At 37.1% G+C, this 16268-nt stretch overlaps 1 protein-coding gene across 2 annotated transcripts; it reads left to right on the top strand.

Annotated features, from left to right (window-relative positions):
• The first annotated feature begins 2629 nt into the window (after nt 1-2629).
• LOC143468293 (inter-alpha-trypsin inhibitor heavy chain H4-like) lies at nt 2630-15310 on the top strand. Of its 2 annotated transcripts, none has more exons than XM_076965416.1 (16): nt 2630-4258; nt 4480-4685; nt 4905-4986; nt 5169-5336; nt 5893-6059; nt 6419-6688; nt 6935-7056; nt 7345-7470; nt 7732-7873; nt 7975-8103; nt 8219-8298; nt 8512-8687; nt 8844-9084; nt 9163-9240; nt 9439-9615; nt 15168-15310. In XM_076965416.1, the coding sequence occupies exons 1-16, from the start codon at nt 4208-4210 to the stop codon at nt 15293-15295; spliced, it is 2343 nt and encodes a 780-aa protein (XP_076821531.1). In that variant the 5' UTR covers nt 2630-4207; the 3' UTR covers nt 15296-15310. The 2 variants fall into 2 exon arrangements, with proteins under 2 accessions (XP_076821531.1, XP_076821532.1); XM_076965417.1 differs by lacking the exon at nt 15168-15310 and adding an exon at nt 12590-14864 and having other exon boundaries at nt 2637-4258.
• Nucleotides 15311-16268: the final 958 nt, after the last annotated feature.

Genomic DNA, 16268 nt, shown 5'->3' with positions numbered 1-16268 from the left:
AATCCTGTACACATTCGCATTATCGATGTTTTTGGTGTTGTCCTTGCTGTATAATGGCCAGATGATGTCATCGATAAATCTGTTGAACAATTTGGCTTTTTGAAGACTGTTCCGCAAAAATGCGATGATATAATACAATCCAATGTTGGCTAATGATACGAAATAGTTGTCGCCAGTGACGATGTTTCCTCTGTGTTTATACAATCCATCTTTGTGTTGTAGTATGACATTGTCCAAACAAAACATGAATCAAGTCGTGAGAATAAACCTGCCTTTCGCTGTGAATCCCCTGTGTGTCATTAATAATATAAGTTTGCCGATTGCCTTTTTAATGAGGTTTCGAGAAATGCTACGATATAAACTTTGAACGTCAGCTGCTACGATAAACGAATCTTGCATTTTGTTTTTGTGGGTGGTGGTGTTACCTTCGACCTGCTTTCAAGTGCGTAGTTCCTGAAGATAACGTTGGCTATCTTTGTAACATTTAATTCTTTCGCTTTGCTGGTGCAGTATTTTACACTTATCGGCTGCAGTATACGTACTCTAGGCTAGTCTAGAGAGGCCGTAATTCTGATTTTATTTTTATTATTGTCGTGATTTTACCCGCTGATTGGAGCAGGCGTACCGGTTTGTCTTGTACAGGTGTATTGCCCAGCTCTCCCCAAGATAACTTGTGTGTTTTGAACAGAGGATATGCTTATGCCGGTGTGTTGTGAAAATACTTGGCAGCATTGTATTGGGTGCGATGATAATTACCATCAGTGTTGTAATGACTCGAGTCACGTTTTTAAATTACTTGACTTGACTTGACTCGAGTCAATGCTTGAAATGACTTGACTTGACTCGAATCTCGGAAAGTAAGTTGATCAAGTCATTAAATCTTAGTTGTTAATTTATTGACCAACTGAATTACAGACATTTGATTTCATTGCGAATGATCGGTTAAAGGTATAGCCAATGACATGGCTTGATTTGACTTGCATTATATTTTAACCTGACTTGACTTAACTTGATCCAATCAGTAATTTGACTCGACTTGACTTAAGTCAACTTCCCAAATGAATTGACTTGACTCGAGTCCTAAAAAAGTGACTTGGTTACAGCACTGTTACCATCTTCCGTCTTTAAAGTTTTGACCAGTAATGAGATAAATGATTTGCTTATCGATAACTTTCAAACTGTGTAGTTCTTTAATATAGTGTTTTGCTTGTTTTCCGGGAGATAATCATCTTAACTATAATTATCTTTCCGTTCTTGTCTGATTGGCAGAGTACAATGTTGCTGTTTTTTTTACCAACTCCGTGAGTTTGATAAGTTGAGGCTTTGTTCAGGTGGTAAATTGTTGTGTTTGTAGTAGGATAAATTAACTTTGGGGCCCAAATTGCGGAGTTTGGTTTGCACCATTCCTGTGTAAGCGACAGTCTCGTCATCCAGATCCTTTCTATTTGGCCTGGATGTCTTAGAATTACGTAGCTTTCTGGGTATCACCATTTCGGGTAAGTTCTGTTTTTGATTTTGAAAGATCATTTGAAAGATATCTTCCCAATATATTCTTCTAATTTGGGATTGGTCGTTGACCCATTCGATCGCTTCAACTTGATGTGGGTCCAGCGTGAAGTGGGTACGAAATTAAACCCATTTGCTTAAAGCAGAAGATCATTGCCATCGAACAGCATGTTGGATTTGTTTATAATCATTGTTCTGGCAAATTCAAGGTTCTTTTGTCAAGCTGCGAGGGCTTTCGGTTTGCGGTAACGGGTTTCATGGCGCTTGTTTTTGCTTGGATAAAGGTAGCCTGTTTGTGTTTTGCGTCATCTGTTTGTTTCGCAACCAAGTTATCTTCTTGGAGTAGAGGATTTTTTGTTTGGTCCTGAAGGTGGACAAGGTTTGTGTGATCTCTGAAGGTATTGTAACATGACCGGTGTTGGTAGATTGAGCTGCAGAAGTCTGGTTTTTGGTTCTTCGCTTATTACTTGCGATTGTTGTTGTTCCAGCAGTGAATCAAAGACTACGTCTATTGGTTTACGTAGTGTACTATAATCTGATTATTTTGGGGAATTTAATTCTGTTCCCGAATTTTAAATCCGTCGCGGATGTTCCTCGGTGATAAGTTGGGAATGAACGGTGAAAATTTGCATTTTTTAGTTGATGAACATGACGCAATGACATAATGTCATTTTCATCGCTGCTTGCTACAGTATCGGGTTTTGGTGGTAGCCTGTAGACCTATGTCATCTTGATTAGAGTTGACGAAGGAATGTCCTATAAGCTTTCTTTTAATGCCGTTAGAAACGCTAACGTTAATTTGAGCGTTATTACCAAATTTTAGTACAGTATAATTTACCTCGAATATTATTCAAAAGGCTCGTATTCTGCAAGTTGTTGTTTTCGTGCAATTCGTTCAAAGTTTTATACCGCAATGTTAATAATGCCTTTAGGGCATACAGTGCATTGCATGCAGTAGACCTAATGTAAAACTGGTAATGTATAACATGCAGCCATGCTTAATGTAAAATATGCAGCCAGCAACCTATACAATTGTTGTTGTCAGTATAATGCCCGCTGTACGTCTATGTAAGCCTTTTGTATATATACAGTAGAACCGTCGATTTGCATGATAAGCCTGACATCAATTCAAAAACAAGTTATCGCGCTCGTAAAGGGCCGAAAGTATGTTTGAAACCATTTAGTTTTAATAAAATCATGTGTGTGCTATATGCAATATAAGCATATACACTCGTTTTGCTTTCAGCAACTTCACCGTCAAAACTTCTCTGTTTTCAATGACATTGAAAAAAGTTCTATATATAGTTTATGTGTTTAAACACTTCGTAGGATAACTGAAGGTGCAGTAAAAGGTGTAAATGTTCTTAACTGTCGATAACGCTATCTGCGAATGCTTTTAGTAAAAATGGGAAACTTTTTACCCTTCAAATAGAACCTTGTCGTTATAGATATTGAGTGATTCTTGCTTCAACAGCAGCAGTGGTTGGACCACTTATCCGGTTGCGACCGTATATATCACGCCATATTTCTCGTTCACGAAAACTAATTTTTGTTGCAACGAAAGTATCGCAGCTTTATCAATCAGGCCGGCGAGGTAGAAAGAAAATATTTAGTAATTTCTTGTTGAATTTTTTGACTCATTTGTTTGTCATAGCGAAGAACGGTACAGTTTTACAAAACTTCCATTTCCACGCACATCCTTCTGTTATATGTTGAAAACAACAACGCCACAGCACCCTTCTCACGTCCGTCAGCAATAACTGGCCGCAAATCGTTTACGTCATTATCACCAGTTCGAGCTCCTGCTACCACCGCAGACAGAAAACATGCTCTAAACCGGAAGAAAGTGCGGAAAAACACGACAGAGTTCATCGAACGTGTTTCCCCCAGCGATGTTTTTCTTGCGTTTTAAAACCGCACCAACATTAAGTATAAGTTGGAACGTAGTTTTTTCTTATCTAATTTCAAAATTATAATCTGGCTAGCAGACAAGACAGTTATAAAGAAGCCGTCAAAACAGGGTCCCTGTGGCATAGTTGCTGCAATGCGTTTGCAGCATATCCGTTCCTTTGACTGTGATAAAATTGTCGTTGTTTAGGAATAACCTACCGAACCATGTTTTAGCACCATCTTTTTCGCTTCCCACAATCAATGGCAAAGAAAAAACGATACGATAATTTTTTTAAATCAACAACAAATAATATCACCTGTTCCGAAAGACATTAGAAAACGGATATTGAATGCAAAATATATGGTATTTGCGGCTCAGCACTTCTCACCTACCTTATCTTTTCACGGTATTGTGTGTTGTTGGTAGGAGTTTGGCGCGCTGCTGCAAATGTGCATGTAAAAGTGTGTGTGCGTCTATAGTCAGTCAGACTGTAAACCAAAAGACGTTTCTCCTCATGGTGAAACTTATTTACGACGCACTTTATACGTGGACGAGAAAAAGTTACTCGCACTTGCACTCGTACTTATAAACGAGCGTGCGCAAATCGCTTAATAGTCGTTCAGTTATTGCAGCTGTCAAACGATTAGCGTTGCAATCAGTTGTTCGGTAATTACTTGGTCTGGATCGCTTTTGGGTTTGGTGTTCGAGCAATTTAAAAAGCACGTTACGAAAGTAATTGTAGCAAGTGAGCGGAAAAATTTTCATGATGTGTGTTGTTCTTCGTTTTCGTTCATTCTTGTCATCTTTGCGATGATGACCAAAATCGATGGAAGATCGTTTTACTTAAAAACTTCGAAACAGGTACGAGTGATATGTTGCTAAGTTTATTCGAATTCTCATTTTGTGAGAAATATTAAAAATGATAATTAAAAATTCTTTTACGAAAGTCGTGGTAACAAACAAAATTTAGTTGTTTCGTAAACTCTGTTCAATCGTGTTACTGCTGTTGGTGCGCGACAAACTTGATATTAGTTATCGTTAAATTTACGTTCATTTTGTAAGTTAAAAATTTTGCTTTCTAGGAATCCATTCCTCTACATCGACTACGAAGGTCACAGTCACCAAATGGTCCTGCTAGGATCGAAAGCTTTCATGTAGTATCCCGAGTGACAGCAAGGTACAGTAGAGTAACAGTGACCAGCGTCGTACGAAACGAAGGCGACCACGCCGCTGAAGTTGGAGTGCAAGTCAGACTTCCTAAGACTGCCTTTATATCAAACTTTTCCATGTAGGTATATCTGTATAGCTACATTCTGTAATGTTTTTTTTTCTGTGCTAAATCTGATTTCATTTTAGTCATCAGATTATAGCATCATAAATTTCAAAGTTATTTTTAGGTAGTTGCATTGCTTTCAACACAATAATATGTGACGTATTCTCAATGCCAAGATAGATTTCTGAAATTGTATTGACGACTAAAATTCAAGTAAAACTTCGTTATATGTAGGGAAATTGACTCAGTGGTTTACGTCGGTGTGGTCAAAGGAAAACAGGAAGCCCGAGAGGAGTACAGGAAAGCTGTGAGGCGGGTAAAATGACGGTTACATAAGTCAAGAGTTGATTAATATTTGAAGCGCGTCTTAACATTTTAATGTTCTCTGGAACTAAAGTAAAACTTCACTGCAGCAAATAACGTTGAAAAGCGGTTATGTATTGCGTCACAATTGCGTGGATTTCATCTCCTCTGAGCGCATGTGTGTTTTATCGGCAGGGTGACACTGCAGGTTTAGTTGAAGCTAAAGTGGATGAATTACAAACTTTTGACGTGTCGGTAAATGTCGAACCTGGTGGCTCGGTCACGTTTAAGCTCGACTATCAGGAACTTTTGCGACGACGATTGGGCGTTTACAATCACGTGATTTATGCCAACCCCGGACAGGTAAAGTGTTTTTAAAAGCGAAAAAGATGTTCAAAACTGTACAATGCATGAAGTATAACTATATATATATATATAACTATATGTTTAACTTGTAGCAAAAATAATTATGTAACCACCGAATTTTGAAAACAAACGAAAATGGGCTAACAAACAATGGCCGATCTATTAACAAAACCTTTTGTTACACTACACATTGGTTGTCACGATTTTATCAAAGCAAAGCTTGTTCGAATCACTTTTGTTTACCCATGTTATACACTCTGACTCAATTATTATTTATCTAATGTTAACTTTCATTTTCTTCTTTCTTGTAACCTAGCTGTAATCTCATTTTTTCCGGTAAATAACTAACTTTAATAAATTACCCAAATTTGTTCTTCACCTATGATGTCTATTTTTCACAACAAGCAACGTGTTTTAGCCACAGCTCTAGTTAGGTTCGATAAGATACACATTTTGTTTTATGAATTTCCTTGAAATAAAGTAATAAGTTTGCTTGAAATAAGATTTTTCCGACAGTTATGGTCTGAAGCTCTATTTTAATTTGTTTAACCAGGTCGTGGAGGATGTGAGAATAGAAGTCCTCATCAGTGAACCAATCGGCATCGAGATGCTTCAGGTGAATCCCCCATCTAAAGAAACAATACGAAGTTCGCACCCAGATATGCTCGACGGCCAATCAGGTGTGTCCACTCGAAGAAGCAAGACGCAAGCTTTTGTCCTGTAAGTGACATGTTGACCATTTAAACTTAATCTTTGCAGTTTCAACTGCTTTCGGACGGTTTTATGCTGCTTGTTTAAGTATTATGAATAGTTTAAAAGTCATTTTCAATAATGCTGCAAATAATATGATATTGTAGTAAAATCGGGAGGTATACTGACTTGGAATTATAACTTACCAACTGCTAAATTATATCAACTTCATTTCAATTGTTTTCATTTTAACAAAAACTAAAAAAATTCTCCCTTTTGGCTGCGGAGTTTTTTACATAATAAGTGACATTCAATAAACTAACTAATTACCATCTTTATGGTAAAGTTTTAAAAGTGTGTAATTTAATTTTCTAATTCATCATGCGCAGATACGAGCCCTCCGTTGAACAACAACGAGCTCTTCAAAGAAGCGACCTTTCCTTCGAAGTTGTTTATGACGTCACGCGAGAAGAGCTGGGCGGAGAGATCTTGGTAAAAGACGGATACTTTGTTCACTTTCTTGCTCCGACTAATCTTCCCGTCATTCCGAAGAACATCGTTTTTATCATTGATAAAAGTGGTTCCATGAGTGGGCAGAAGATCAGACAAACTAAACAAGCTCTTTCAACTATTATTAGCGATCTTGGTCCCAAAGACAAGTAAGAGATTTGTCACAGATTCTAGTTAAAGTTTGATTTACTGTTTGAACCTTCGTTTGTAATTTTGGTTTATTGTGTTTTTTAATTTGTTTACAACATATACAACCTATGCACTATAAGTTACACCTTCATCTAACCGTTATTAAGGAAACTTGTCGGTTCGTTTTCTTATAATCCAGCCGCCTTTCTCAACCACGCACTCCTTTGATGATATAATTTCTTCAATTTATACATCGTCTCTTGCAGGTTTAATATTATACTTTTTGAATCGAATGTGCAGCAATGGCAACCAAACGAAATGATGGACGTGACGCCTGAAAATGTGTTACGAGCAAAATCATACATTAGTGGTATTCGAGCCGGTGGCGGTAAGTAAGTTAAAAGGTTTCTCAGCGGGGATAATTAGTAGTTGACTACTGGAATATTTTGATTTAAAGATTTTATGTTATAATGCTGCTCACAAACCTGCGCTATTACGGAAATAATTATACGTAACTGATATTTTTTTGGCTTTCATCGCTAACTTGTTCCCAAATCGCTTGATAACTGAGATAAAAACGGTAAAAATGCTTGTCATAGGAATGTTAGTAAACTATCAATTAGCTGCGTATCTCTGGCATATTATTAACTAACCACGTTTGTACAAAATATTACAGGAACCAATTTATACGACGCAACGATACAAGGAGTATCTTTATTGGAAATGATAACTCACGATCAGGCTAATACTCTGGAACAAGCGTCTATGCTGATACTACTGACCGATGGGCAACCGACCTCAGGTTAGAAATTTTTTTTTATTAAATGTTCAGAACAATTATTAGCTTTTGAATTTATACCTTTTTCTTGTCTGTGGTCATATTTGTGCAAGTTATTGCTTGTTGATGTTTGTATTTTACTCGTTACTGAAATGCGTCATGGAAGTTATTTCGACATTTTTCATCTATTTGAACTCACACCCTAATTAATGGATGGAACCACGCTAATCAGATTAAATGGTAACCAGTATTATAATACCCGTTTAATTTTTGACTTGTTTGCAGGTCAAACCAACCTTAAGTCCATACGTGATGACGTAAAGACACGCATTAGAGGAAGATATTCTTTGTTCTGTCTTGGATTTGGTTATGACGTCGACCATAACTTCCTGGAAAAATTAGCCATCGAAAACAAAGGAATCTCGAGGTATAGCTGCTGCTGTCGGCTGCTTTGCTCATGGAAAACTGATAACCAAGAATTGGCGTATTAATGTTGGAATCGCTTACAACCTTTTTTTCCTTTTTCAGGAAGATTTCCGCAGATGCGAAGGCCGCTCTTCAATTAAAGGGTTTCTATGAAGAGGTTGCTTCTCCTTTGCTAACTCACCTCATTGTGAAATACAAAGGAGCCAACGTGAATCAAACAACCAAACTAGAGTAAGTCAAACTGGGCTACTCCTCAACGTTTTCGATTGGTTATTTTGTTGTAATCTTTTTTTGTTGTAAGTTTGTGTAGTTATTTTGTGCTATTTTGTTTTATTTGTTTGAAAAGATTTGACACGTTTTTTGACGGATCTGAAATTCTGGTGACAGGGAAACTTGAATTTCACGAAGTTGAACCAGGATTTGAAGGCAGGTTTTTTGCGTTATTAGTTCCACAACCTTGGCAACAATATTAAACATGTATATTGCAAGAAACTTCGGCATCAAACAGGCTTGCAGCGATAATAATAGAGAAAACTGTATGACAGCGCATCTGACGTCAATATCATGGCTATGTAATTGTGTAAGGTACAAGTGTACAGATTATACACTCATTATTTGAATATATACAATTGTACGCAGATTTTTCTGGAATAACACAGGCCGGGTCCAACAATGGTCACATAACGATGGTTTCAAGAGGTTCATTGTTTGAAGATTCATTTTCCGATGACAACTTTGACATGGAAAAACTTTGGGCCTACTTGACTATTAAAGATTTCCAGAAAAATATAACTTATGCGGAAGGAACGGACCAGGTTTGCTCTTTCTATATGTTTGCAATAACGTAATAAGCTGTGTAGACCACTGTATAGGTATAGAACATAGTTGCATAAATTTTGTCTTGTTGTTGTTTCGTATAAAGTGAAATCTAAAGAATTTCAACAAAGTTCCTGTTTAACTTTCAACGACAGGCCGCTGTTTCTTCTATGGAAGACGAAGTACTCCGCCTATCGCTAAAGTACAACTTTGTGACATCACTCACGTCGATGATCGCAACAAAACCGAACGATACATCAGAGCCGGTCGAACCGGAAGACGACGATCCAATACCAGTACCTATGCCACAACTTCCAATGTTAAGAAGAGGATTCGTAGCCAATTTTCCACTCCCCTCTGCTTCTCGTCTATATTTCGGTTACCAGAGCAATGCAGGTAAGAGAATAAAAAATAGGCAAATTTCTTAAACATTATTCGAAGTAAGATCGAAACTAATCCCAAAATATGCATTAGCTGCATTAGGACCACCTCCTCCTTTCTCCCGCGGCAGAGTATTACACACCAGCGTGTCACATCCGTCGGTGATATCAAGTAGGGCTCTATAATTTTCATATTTGTTATAGAAATAGAACAAACCTTTTGCACACTTGTTTTTATATATTGATATACAATACATGCTGTTATATATGCACATATAATATCGAGATGATATACGATATTCTTTAATTTGGATGCTATTTAAAGCTTATAGGCCTACTTCCCATGCTCATCATACTTTTCGTTAACAAGATTTACAGGTGTCTTTTCCACCTTCATCGCCACGTCTTCGTGTCCGTGGTCGTCATGGTGGTAGGAAGAAATCGCACAGGAGGAGAACAACAACAACGCCCCCAACTACAACAACACCGCCAACAACAACTACAACCACGACTACTACTACTACTACTACTACAACAACAACTCTCGGTAACTATCAACATGAGCATTTAGACGCCTATTTAATGTTTTTGTGAAGTCGGTTCTGGATTAAATTAAAATAAGAAGGAATGAATTATGAATTATGAGAACTTGCCTTACATGAGATACCTGGAAAACTTGCAACACTTCATACCTTACTCAATATATGTTGCCGAAGGCATGTGCGTTTTAGCGTAGGCGGCGATCACTAATCTTACAGGTGACTGCAAGTATCATGTTACATGCTGTCACATCATCACCTAAAAGTAGCAATGGCAATCCCGTCGCATCAGTTGTTGAATGTCTAACTTTTGAACAGACGATAATCGCTACCTGCTAATGACAACTTCTATCTGTTACGGCTTTTGCCCAATACATCAGCATATAAACCGCCAAAAATCTGGGCGTAGTTTATTAATCCTCAAAACTTGTTTTCCACTTAGTAACGTGAGTATTAAAATCTATTTTGGAGGCTTCTATCTTACCAAGATGTTATTGTGGCTAAAAGTACTCAGAAAAGCGACTTTTGATAAAAATATTACTGCAAATTGCAGAAGATAAAAATAATCAAAAATGTTTAATGAAAGAAATAACAGGATGTTTCATTCCTATGCGTCCAAACAATATGAGTACATGAATAAGATTGTTTGAAAAATCTAGAAAAACAAGTTTACACCATCTCTTATTTCGTCAGTAATTTATTTTGTTGATCGGTTGTTTTACGTTTATGCTATAAATTGTTCTTATTTTGTATGAAATGGACAAACGCAAAGCAGAGCAGGACGTTAAAGTATTTCACAAAACGAAATTAGCACATTGACATTTAGACGTACAACAACAAGTAGCAAAGCTTATATAACATGGCCGTTTGAAGGAGTAGACCATTTCAAGGAGTGTTTCCATGAAATGAAAATGTAGTTATGTTAATGATGGTACCGTTCGACACATTACACAAATATCATGGCTTAATATTTGCGATACCTTATACTTTCAACGCAAAAAGTGCGATAATAAGTTTTTGCACACGTCTCGGTGCTTGAGATCAGGTCTATATATTTATCGGTTCCTACGACGGATACTTACTTTTACTAACAACTTTTCTTACCTATTTTTCAATAACTATTCAATATTCTTGCCAGGCTGCTTCTAAGTTTAATAATGACCAAACAATATTTCCGGTAATATTTCCACTTGCGGCCAAAATAATCTTTAACACTCGTAATCATTCACCATTAACAAATAGCCGGTTTTTGTGCCAGTTTGTGATCTGAAGTGCCAAACTCACATTGACTCCTAGTGCAAACGCCTGCAAACCACAAAAGGATTTTAATGTTACGGGAAAAACTTGCCCTTAATTAAAAACAAGGTCCTATGCCAAATTTTATAGCAGTAAACCACGTCACCAACTGAAAATTTAGGCACAAATATAAATATCTGTTTACATACACATATATGCACATTTAGCATAGGCCATAGGAGCATAATAACCAAACAAAACAAACTTCTCGAACAACCTAGATAACGCATTAGATAAAGGAAAGATCTAAACAGAAGGCAAGAAAACATATATTACAAAAAAACGTCAAGGATTAGTTAATTAAAAGACATAAAGTGAACAGCAACAGACAATGAGATAACAACGACACAAAAGAAGCCTGTAACGACATGTTAAGAGTTAATAATAACGGAAACGTCGCTTAGTTTCTTGATACGGATTACGGACAAACATGTGAATGCGAGATAATTTCTAGTTTTGAATTTCGATTAAATTATGCGATGACATCTCATGTAACAAAACAGTATTTCTCCAAGTATTTGTTAAACTTAATTAAGAGGGGAAAATAAAGCTTACGTTGTATGTCGACCTTATTTAACTTCTTGATCTGAGGAACGCGGTCAGTAACTTAGATATACAAACGCTTTTCTGACACACAGAATGTAACGCAAGTGGAATCAAATTTTCGACACAGTATTAAAAACCAAATAATGTGGTTAAATAAATTGTTTTTCAAGCCTTTAATATTACCTGTACATGGAATTAAATTTTAACAGACTGCCAAAAATTAAAATTAAATTTTTAAATGATGGTAACATATTTTATTCGTAAAACTTGTTATAGTTTTAATTAATATCATCTCCATATCTTGCTGCATACATGTAATCCTTGATTAAAGCAAACCAGCATATGATGTTTGCTTGTACAACCGAGAAAATATCAGCTTATATTTTTTAAAGTAGGAAGAATGAAGAAATACAATGCAATGTTACGAAAATGTTTTGCTAAAACAAAACCATTGCTGTATTGCAATTAAGCTGTACGCTGAATTCATGAGTTCATTTTATGTGCAACCACCGCGTTGCATTTAGACACTTATACACGTACCTTTTTGACGTTTGTGGTACGGATGTGCCGCGAGGAAGATTATTCGGGTTCGTGCGAACCCGAATATCATGAAGGTCGACACGAACGAATCCCGAATCTATTCGTATTAGAACCAAACAAAAAAATTTCCTCCAAAAGTTGTCAAGTCTTGCTTCTAAAATGACGTAATCGATAAACAAATCGCTTTCTTTCGAAAAATAGTGTTTAAAAAACGATCGAAAAAGCAAAATCGTTAGGAAAACGACCTTCCCTGTAAGTACTGCTGACTCTAGTTTAGCATTGTCGGGAAACTAGATCATCATTTTTTACGAAAGTCAGTAAATTGATAAGTAATATTGTATTCGGGTTCGCCATTGTTGATATTCGTGTTCGCCCGAATCATCCATAAAGGCGATATTCGGCGAATCTATTCGGGTTTGGGTTCGTATCGGCCCATTCCTAGGTTAGACCAAACATTAACCAAGCATGGTTCTTATAAGGTTTCTGTTGCGCAGTGTAGTGAACTGGTGTGTATGTTCATCATTATGACGTGTTTTACGTACATTGTTTCAACGTGAATTTACATTCTACTCTTAAGCGATGTCTCAATTATCCTTTTAGTATTAGGTCCCCTCGTATACCACTTTGGTGACAGTTTGAATAAGATTCAGTAACCATGGAGGCAATGCAACCGGTACATCACCTTCGTTACACGCCAGTGATTCTCAAACTTTTTTCGTTGCGACGCCTTCAGAAAAGTTTGTTGGACTTGCGACGCACCAACGGTAAGAATCTAATAAAGACGCTTATTATCAAAGTTGTATTTATTGATACAACAAATAAAGAAATAAGAATGTCCAAAAAAGAAAAAAAAACAAAAAAATGTCATTTAATGTGATATTTGAGCTTCCTTGCTTTCGCAAAGTTTATCGAATCTTGGGAGAATTCGAATTCATGTGCCAGGAGAAAATAAATTATTGTGCGACGAGATTATATATTGTTATGAGTTGATATAAGGTTCGCTACAAAGCAGAATTATTGTGCGACGCCCGTGGAAAACCACACCAGAGCGTCGCGACGCACAGATTGAGAACCACTGTTATACGCAATAAGTTGGCAACCAGCGCATAGAACACACAATCGCATTAAACGTATATACACGCAGAGCACAGCTAACAAGTACAATGAACACAGTAACACAGTAACAGTGATGCTGATTGCTTATTCCAAACCCCTTGACAGTATATTTAAAAGCGATATATGTGCGATTTATTAATCGGGCAGATAAGAATAAGCAGTGGTTGACTGGTTGTGTTTGCTGTACGAGTGATGTCCCTGCGTGCTGAGAGTTTAATTAAGTGGCATTTCGTATCTTGTCAAATAAAATAGTGTTGGCGATGATTCGTGAAATTAGATAAAGGAGCTGCCTAAACGGAAGCAACTTTCCTATTACTCACGTACATGGTTGTTTTGTTCATTGTCACGCAATAGCAATAAAACGTTAATTAAATTTTTCCTACCTCTAAACCGGTCAAACAACTCAAGGTCGTACGAGTGCTTGACATCCATGTCTTTTCACGTCATATCGGGTCACATTTATCTGCAAATTTTCCGCTTGAAGACATGTTGATGATTAAGCGCAAAACAATTTGCCAAAATTAGCCCATCACTGGCTATTAGGTCCGATTCCATCGCACTCACGTACACACTTTCGCAGTTTCTGCGGTGATCTTAAAGTTTTACCAATTGAAGCTCCTACAGTGGTCGTGATAATATATGGGTATAACTAAGTTGCGGAAGGCAGTCGCTTCATGTTTTTGGTAGCTTTGATACAAGATAAATTTCGTAAACACCGATAACGCTCAATGCATATCGGCAAAGATCTTACTGCAATTGATGCTATTGGGTGTGATAGAGGAATATAAGTTTACTGCAATGCGTTAGCAGGGTGGACGCAAAGGAGAAGAACCCGCTATGACATTTTGCAAACAGACGACCAATTCCAATGCCATTTAATAATAAAAATCTCTTGTCAGTTGTACTCCTGCTGGAAAAAATATATATACTCTATATAGACTATAAATGTTATTTTACTTTTGTTGTGCTCATGTATACAAGTAAGAATAATTCATGTACATGTAGACTAATTTTTTAAAACCACAATAGTAAAAATATCATAAAAACCCATAATGAAAAACGCCACCTGAAAGTTTTATTTAAAAGATAACGCCTAAAACATTTTTATTTTAAAATTCGTTTTAAAGCAATGTGTATAGCTAAAACGGCAGTAACAAAAAAGTAGCCTATATTGTATGATACGATTCGTAGGAAAATTAACTTTACAAAATAACCTATTGCGTCTCTATTGCGTGCAAAGGTTCAGCATATAAGCTCACATAGTACGTAGCCCTTAAAGTTTGCACAAGAAAGTGAGAGAAAAATGGACCTCGTTATACGTATAATTTGTAGACGGGCAGAAAACAGTCTCACCCGACAACATCAACGAGGAAAAGTCGACCGTCAAGTGATGTTAATCTTCCCCGGGTCACGTATTATAGGATTGTAAAAAGAAAAAAGCATGCAATCGGTCGTAAAATGGATCTTATAGTTGGTGAACTAATGAACTAACCAAGCGGTAACAATGACCGTAATGAAATGCGTTACTTGTAAGTGCAAAACCGCTTGGTGACTGCAAAGTGCTGTATCACGTAACTCACAGACTGTCATGGTCTCTCTCGTATGGGTTTTAAGTCTACGATCAGTTGATCTATGCAACCATTTTCGAACTACACAGTCCACGATGTTTTGCGCCAATTTTACCAATTGCAAATAACTCAAAGCACTTTAATATATTTAGTTCAGATAACTTGGAGTAACGGTCTTGTAGTGTACCATCTTGCTAGCGTTATGAAGCTTTTGATACAAAGCAGGGGTGGGCAACATACGGCCCGCGGGCCGGATCCGGCCCGCGACGGGATTTTGAGCGGCCCGCAGACAGTTTCCGGTCTTACATGATAATGTGGCCTGCGGCCACATTCTGCCGCAATCCCTGTATTGCGTCACTGAATAAGTCCAAGTTTGCCAACCTGAGAAAGATAGCCATAAATCTACTTGTTCTGTTCGGGTCTACATACGTTTGTGAGCAAACATTTTTGACCATGAACATTAATAAGACAAAGCTGCGTTCCAATCTATTCAGGAATCCGGCCCGCCAAGTACTTCATTTTCTCATATCAGGCCCGCCGACCGAAGAAGTTGCCCGCCCCTGATACAAAGCCATGCGTCGTGCGATATTTGCGACAAGCTAGATATGCAACCACATGGTGACGATGATTGTGTTTGGTCTATCTGTGTATTTTCGACAATGAAGACGAAAAAGGTTTGACTGACGGCGTCAGCGTGTTTTTTGCAAAATTTATTTATTTCGTTTGTGCAGTCCGATTTTTGATATTTCGTTTATTGCGCTATAGCACTTTACATTCACTACTTGCGTGTTACAACAAGTCGGTATGATGCCGTAGCCTATAAAACAAAACTGTTTTTTGGCAAAAATTGTTAAAATAGCATAAAATCAGTTCGTGGTGTGTTACTTGGTCGGCCGCAAGTACAGTATAAGGTAACTTTGTCTTTTCACAAGTAATTTTAGGCATTCAATATTCTTTTGATTCCAAACTGGGACGCTGCCAAACAGCAAGCTTTTCAGATAAGTGTGATTCATATGTTACTTGAAGTGCGTAGCTATGTTTGCTAAGGTTCTATTTTGGATACCTGTATATCAAAGACACCATGAAAAAAACTTTTACAAAACGAAAATCTCCCACTGGCCTATGCTGCTACTGAACTACCAAATGTGCTAACAATTAACCTAATATACTGTACCAGTTACCCACTAAAAGCGGTGTAACAATAACATTTATATCAAACATAACGAAACAAATAACAAATAAGTTTTCGCAGCAATCTTCACCATGTAGGCAACAAAGAACAGACAACACAAAACTGGGAATTTTTAGTTGACCGACCTGGAAGCTGGGCCAAGGCGTTTAAACCGGACTGAAACGGAACGTATGGTAAACCTAAGCAAATTTAAACGCTGAAGTGTTATGTTAAAGGAGGACGGACGTCATTTTCAACTTATTTTTTAATAAAGGATAAAATTATGCTAATTCTGAAAATAGGCAAAACCGTTTTCAAAACTATGCGAAAACTATACCAAAGTATAAAACTACAAAGCTAAAAATGTAAAAAATCAGTAGGATCTGAAACGGCTAAAATATCTAAAATATGAAACTGGTGAAAA

Source organism: Clavelina lepadiformis, chromosome 8 (assembly GCF_947623445.1).
Source record: "Clavelina lepadiformis chromosome 8, kaClaLepa1.1, whole genome shotgun sequence".
NCBI classification, from domain to species: Eukaryota; Metazoa; Chordata; class Ascidiacea; order Aplousobranchia; family Clavelinidae; genus Clavelina; species Clavelina lepadiformis.
Note: the sequence above shows the minus strand (reverse complement) of the source record. Positions and strands in the feature narration are given on the sequence as shown.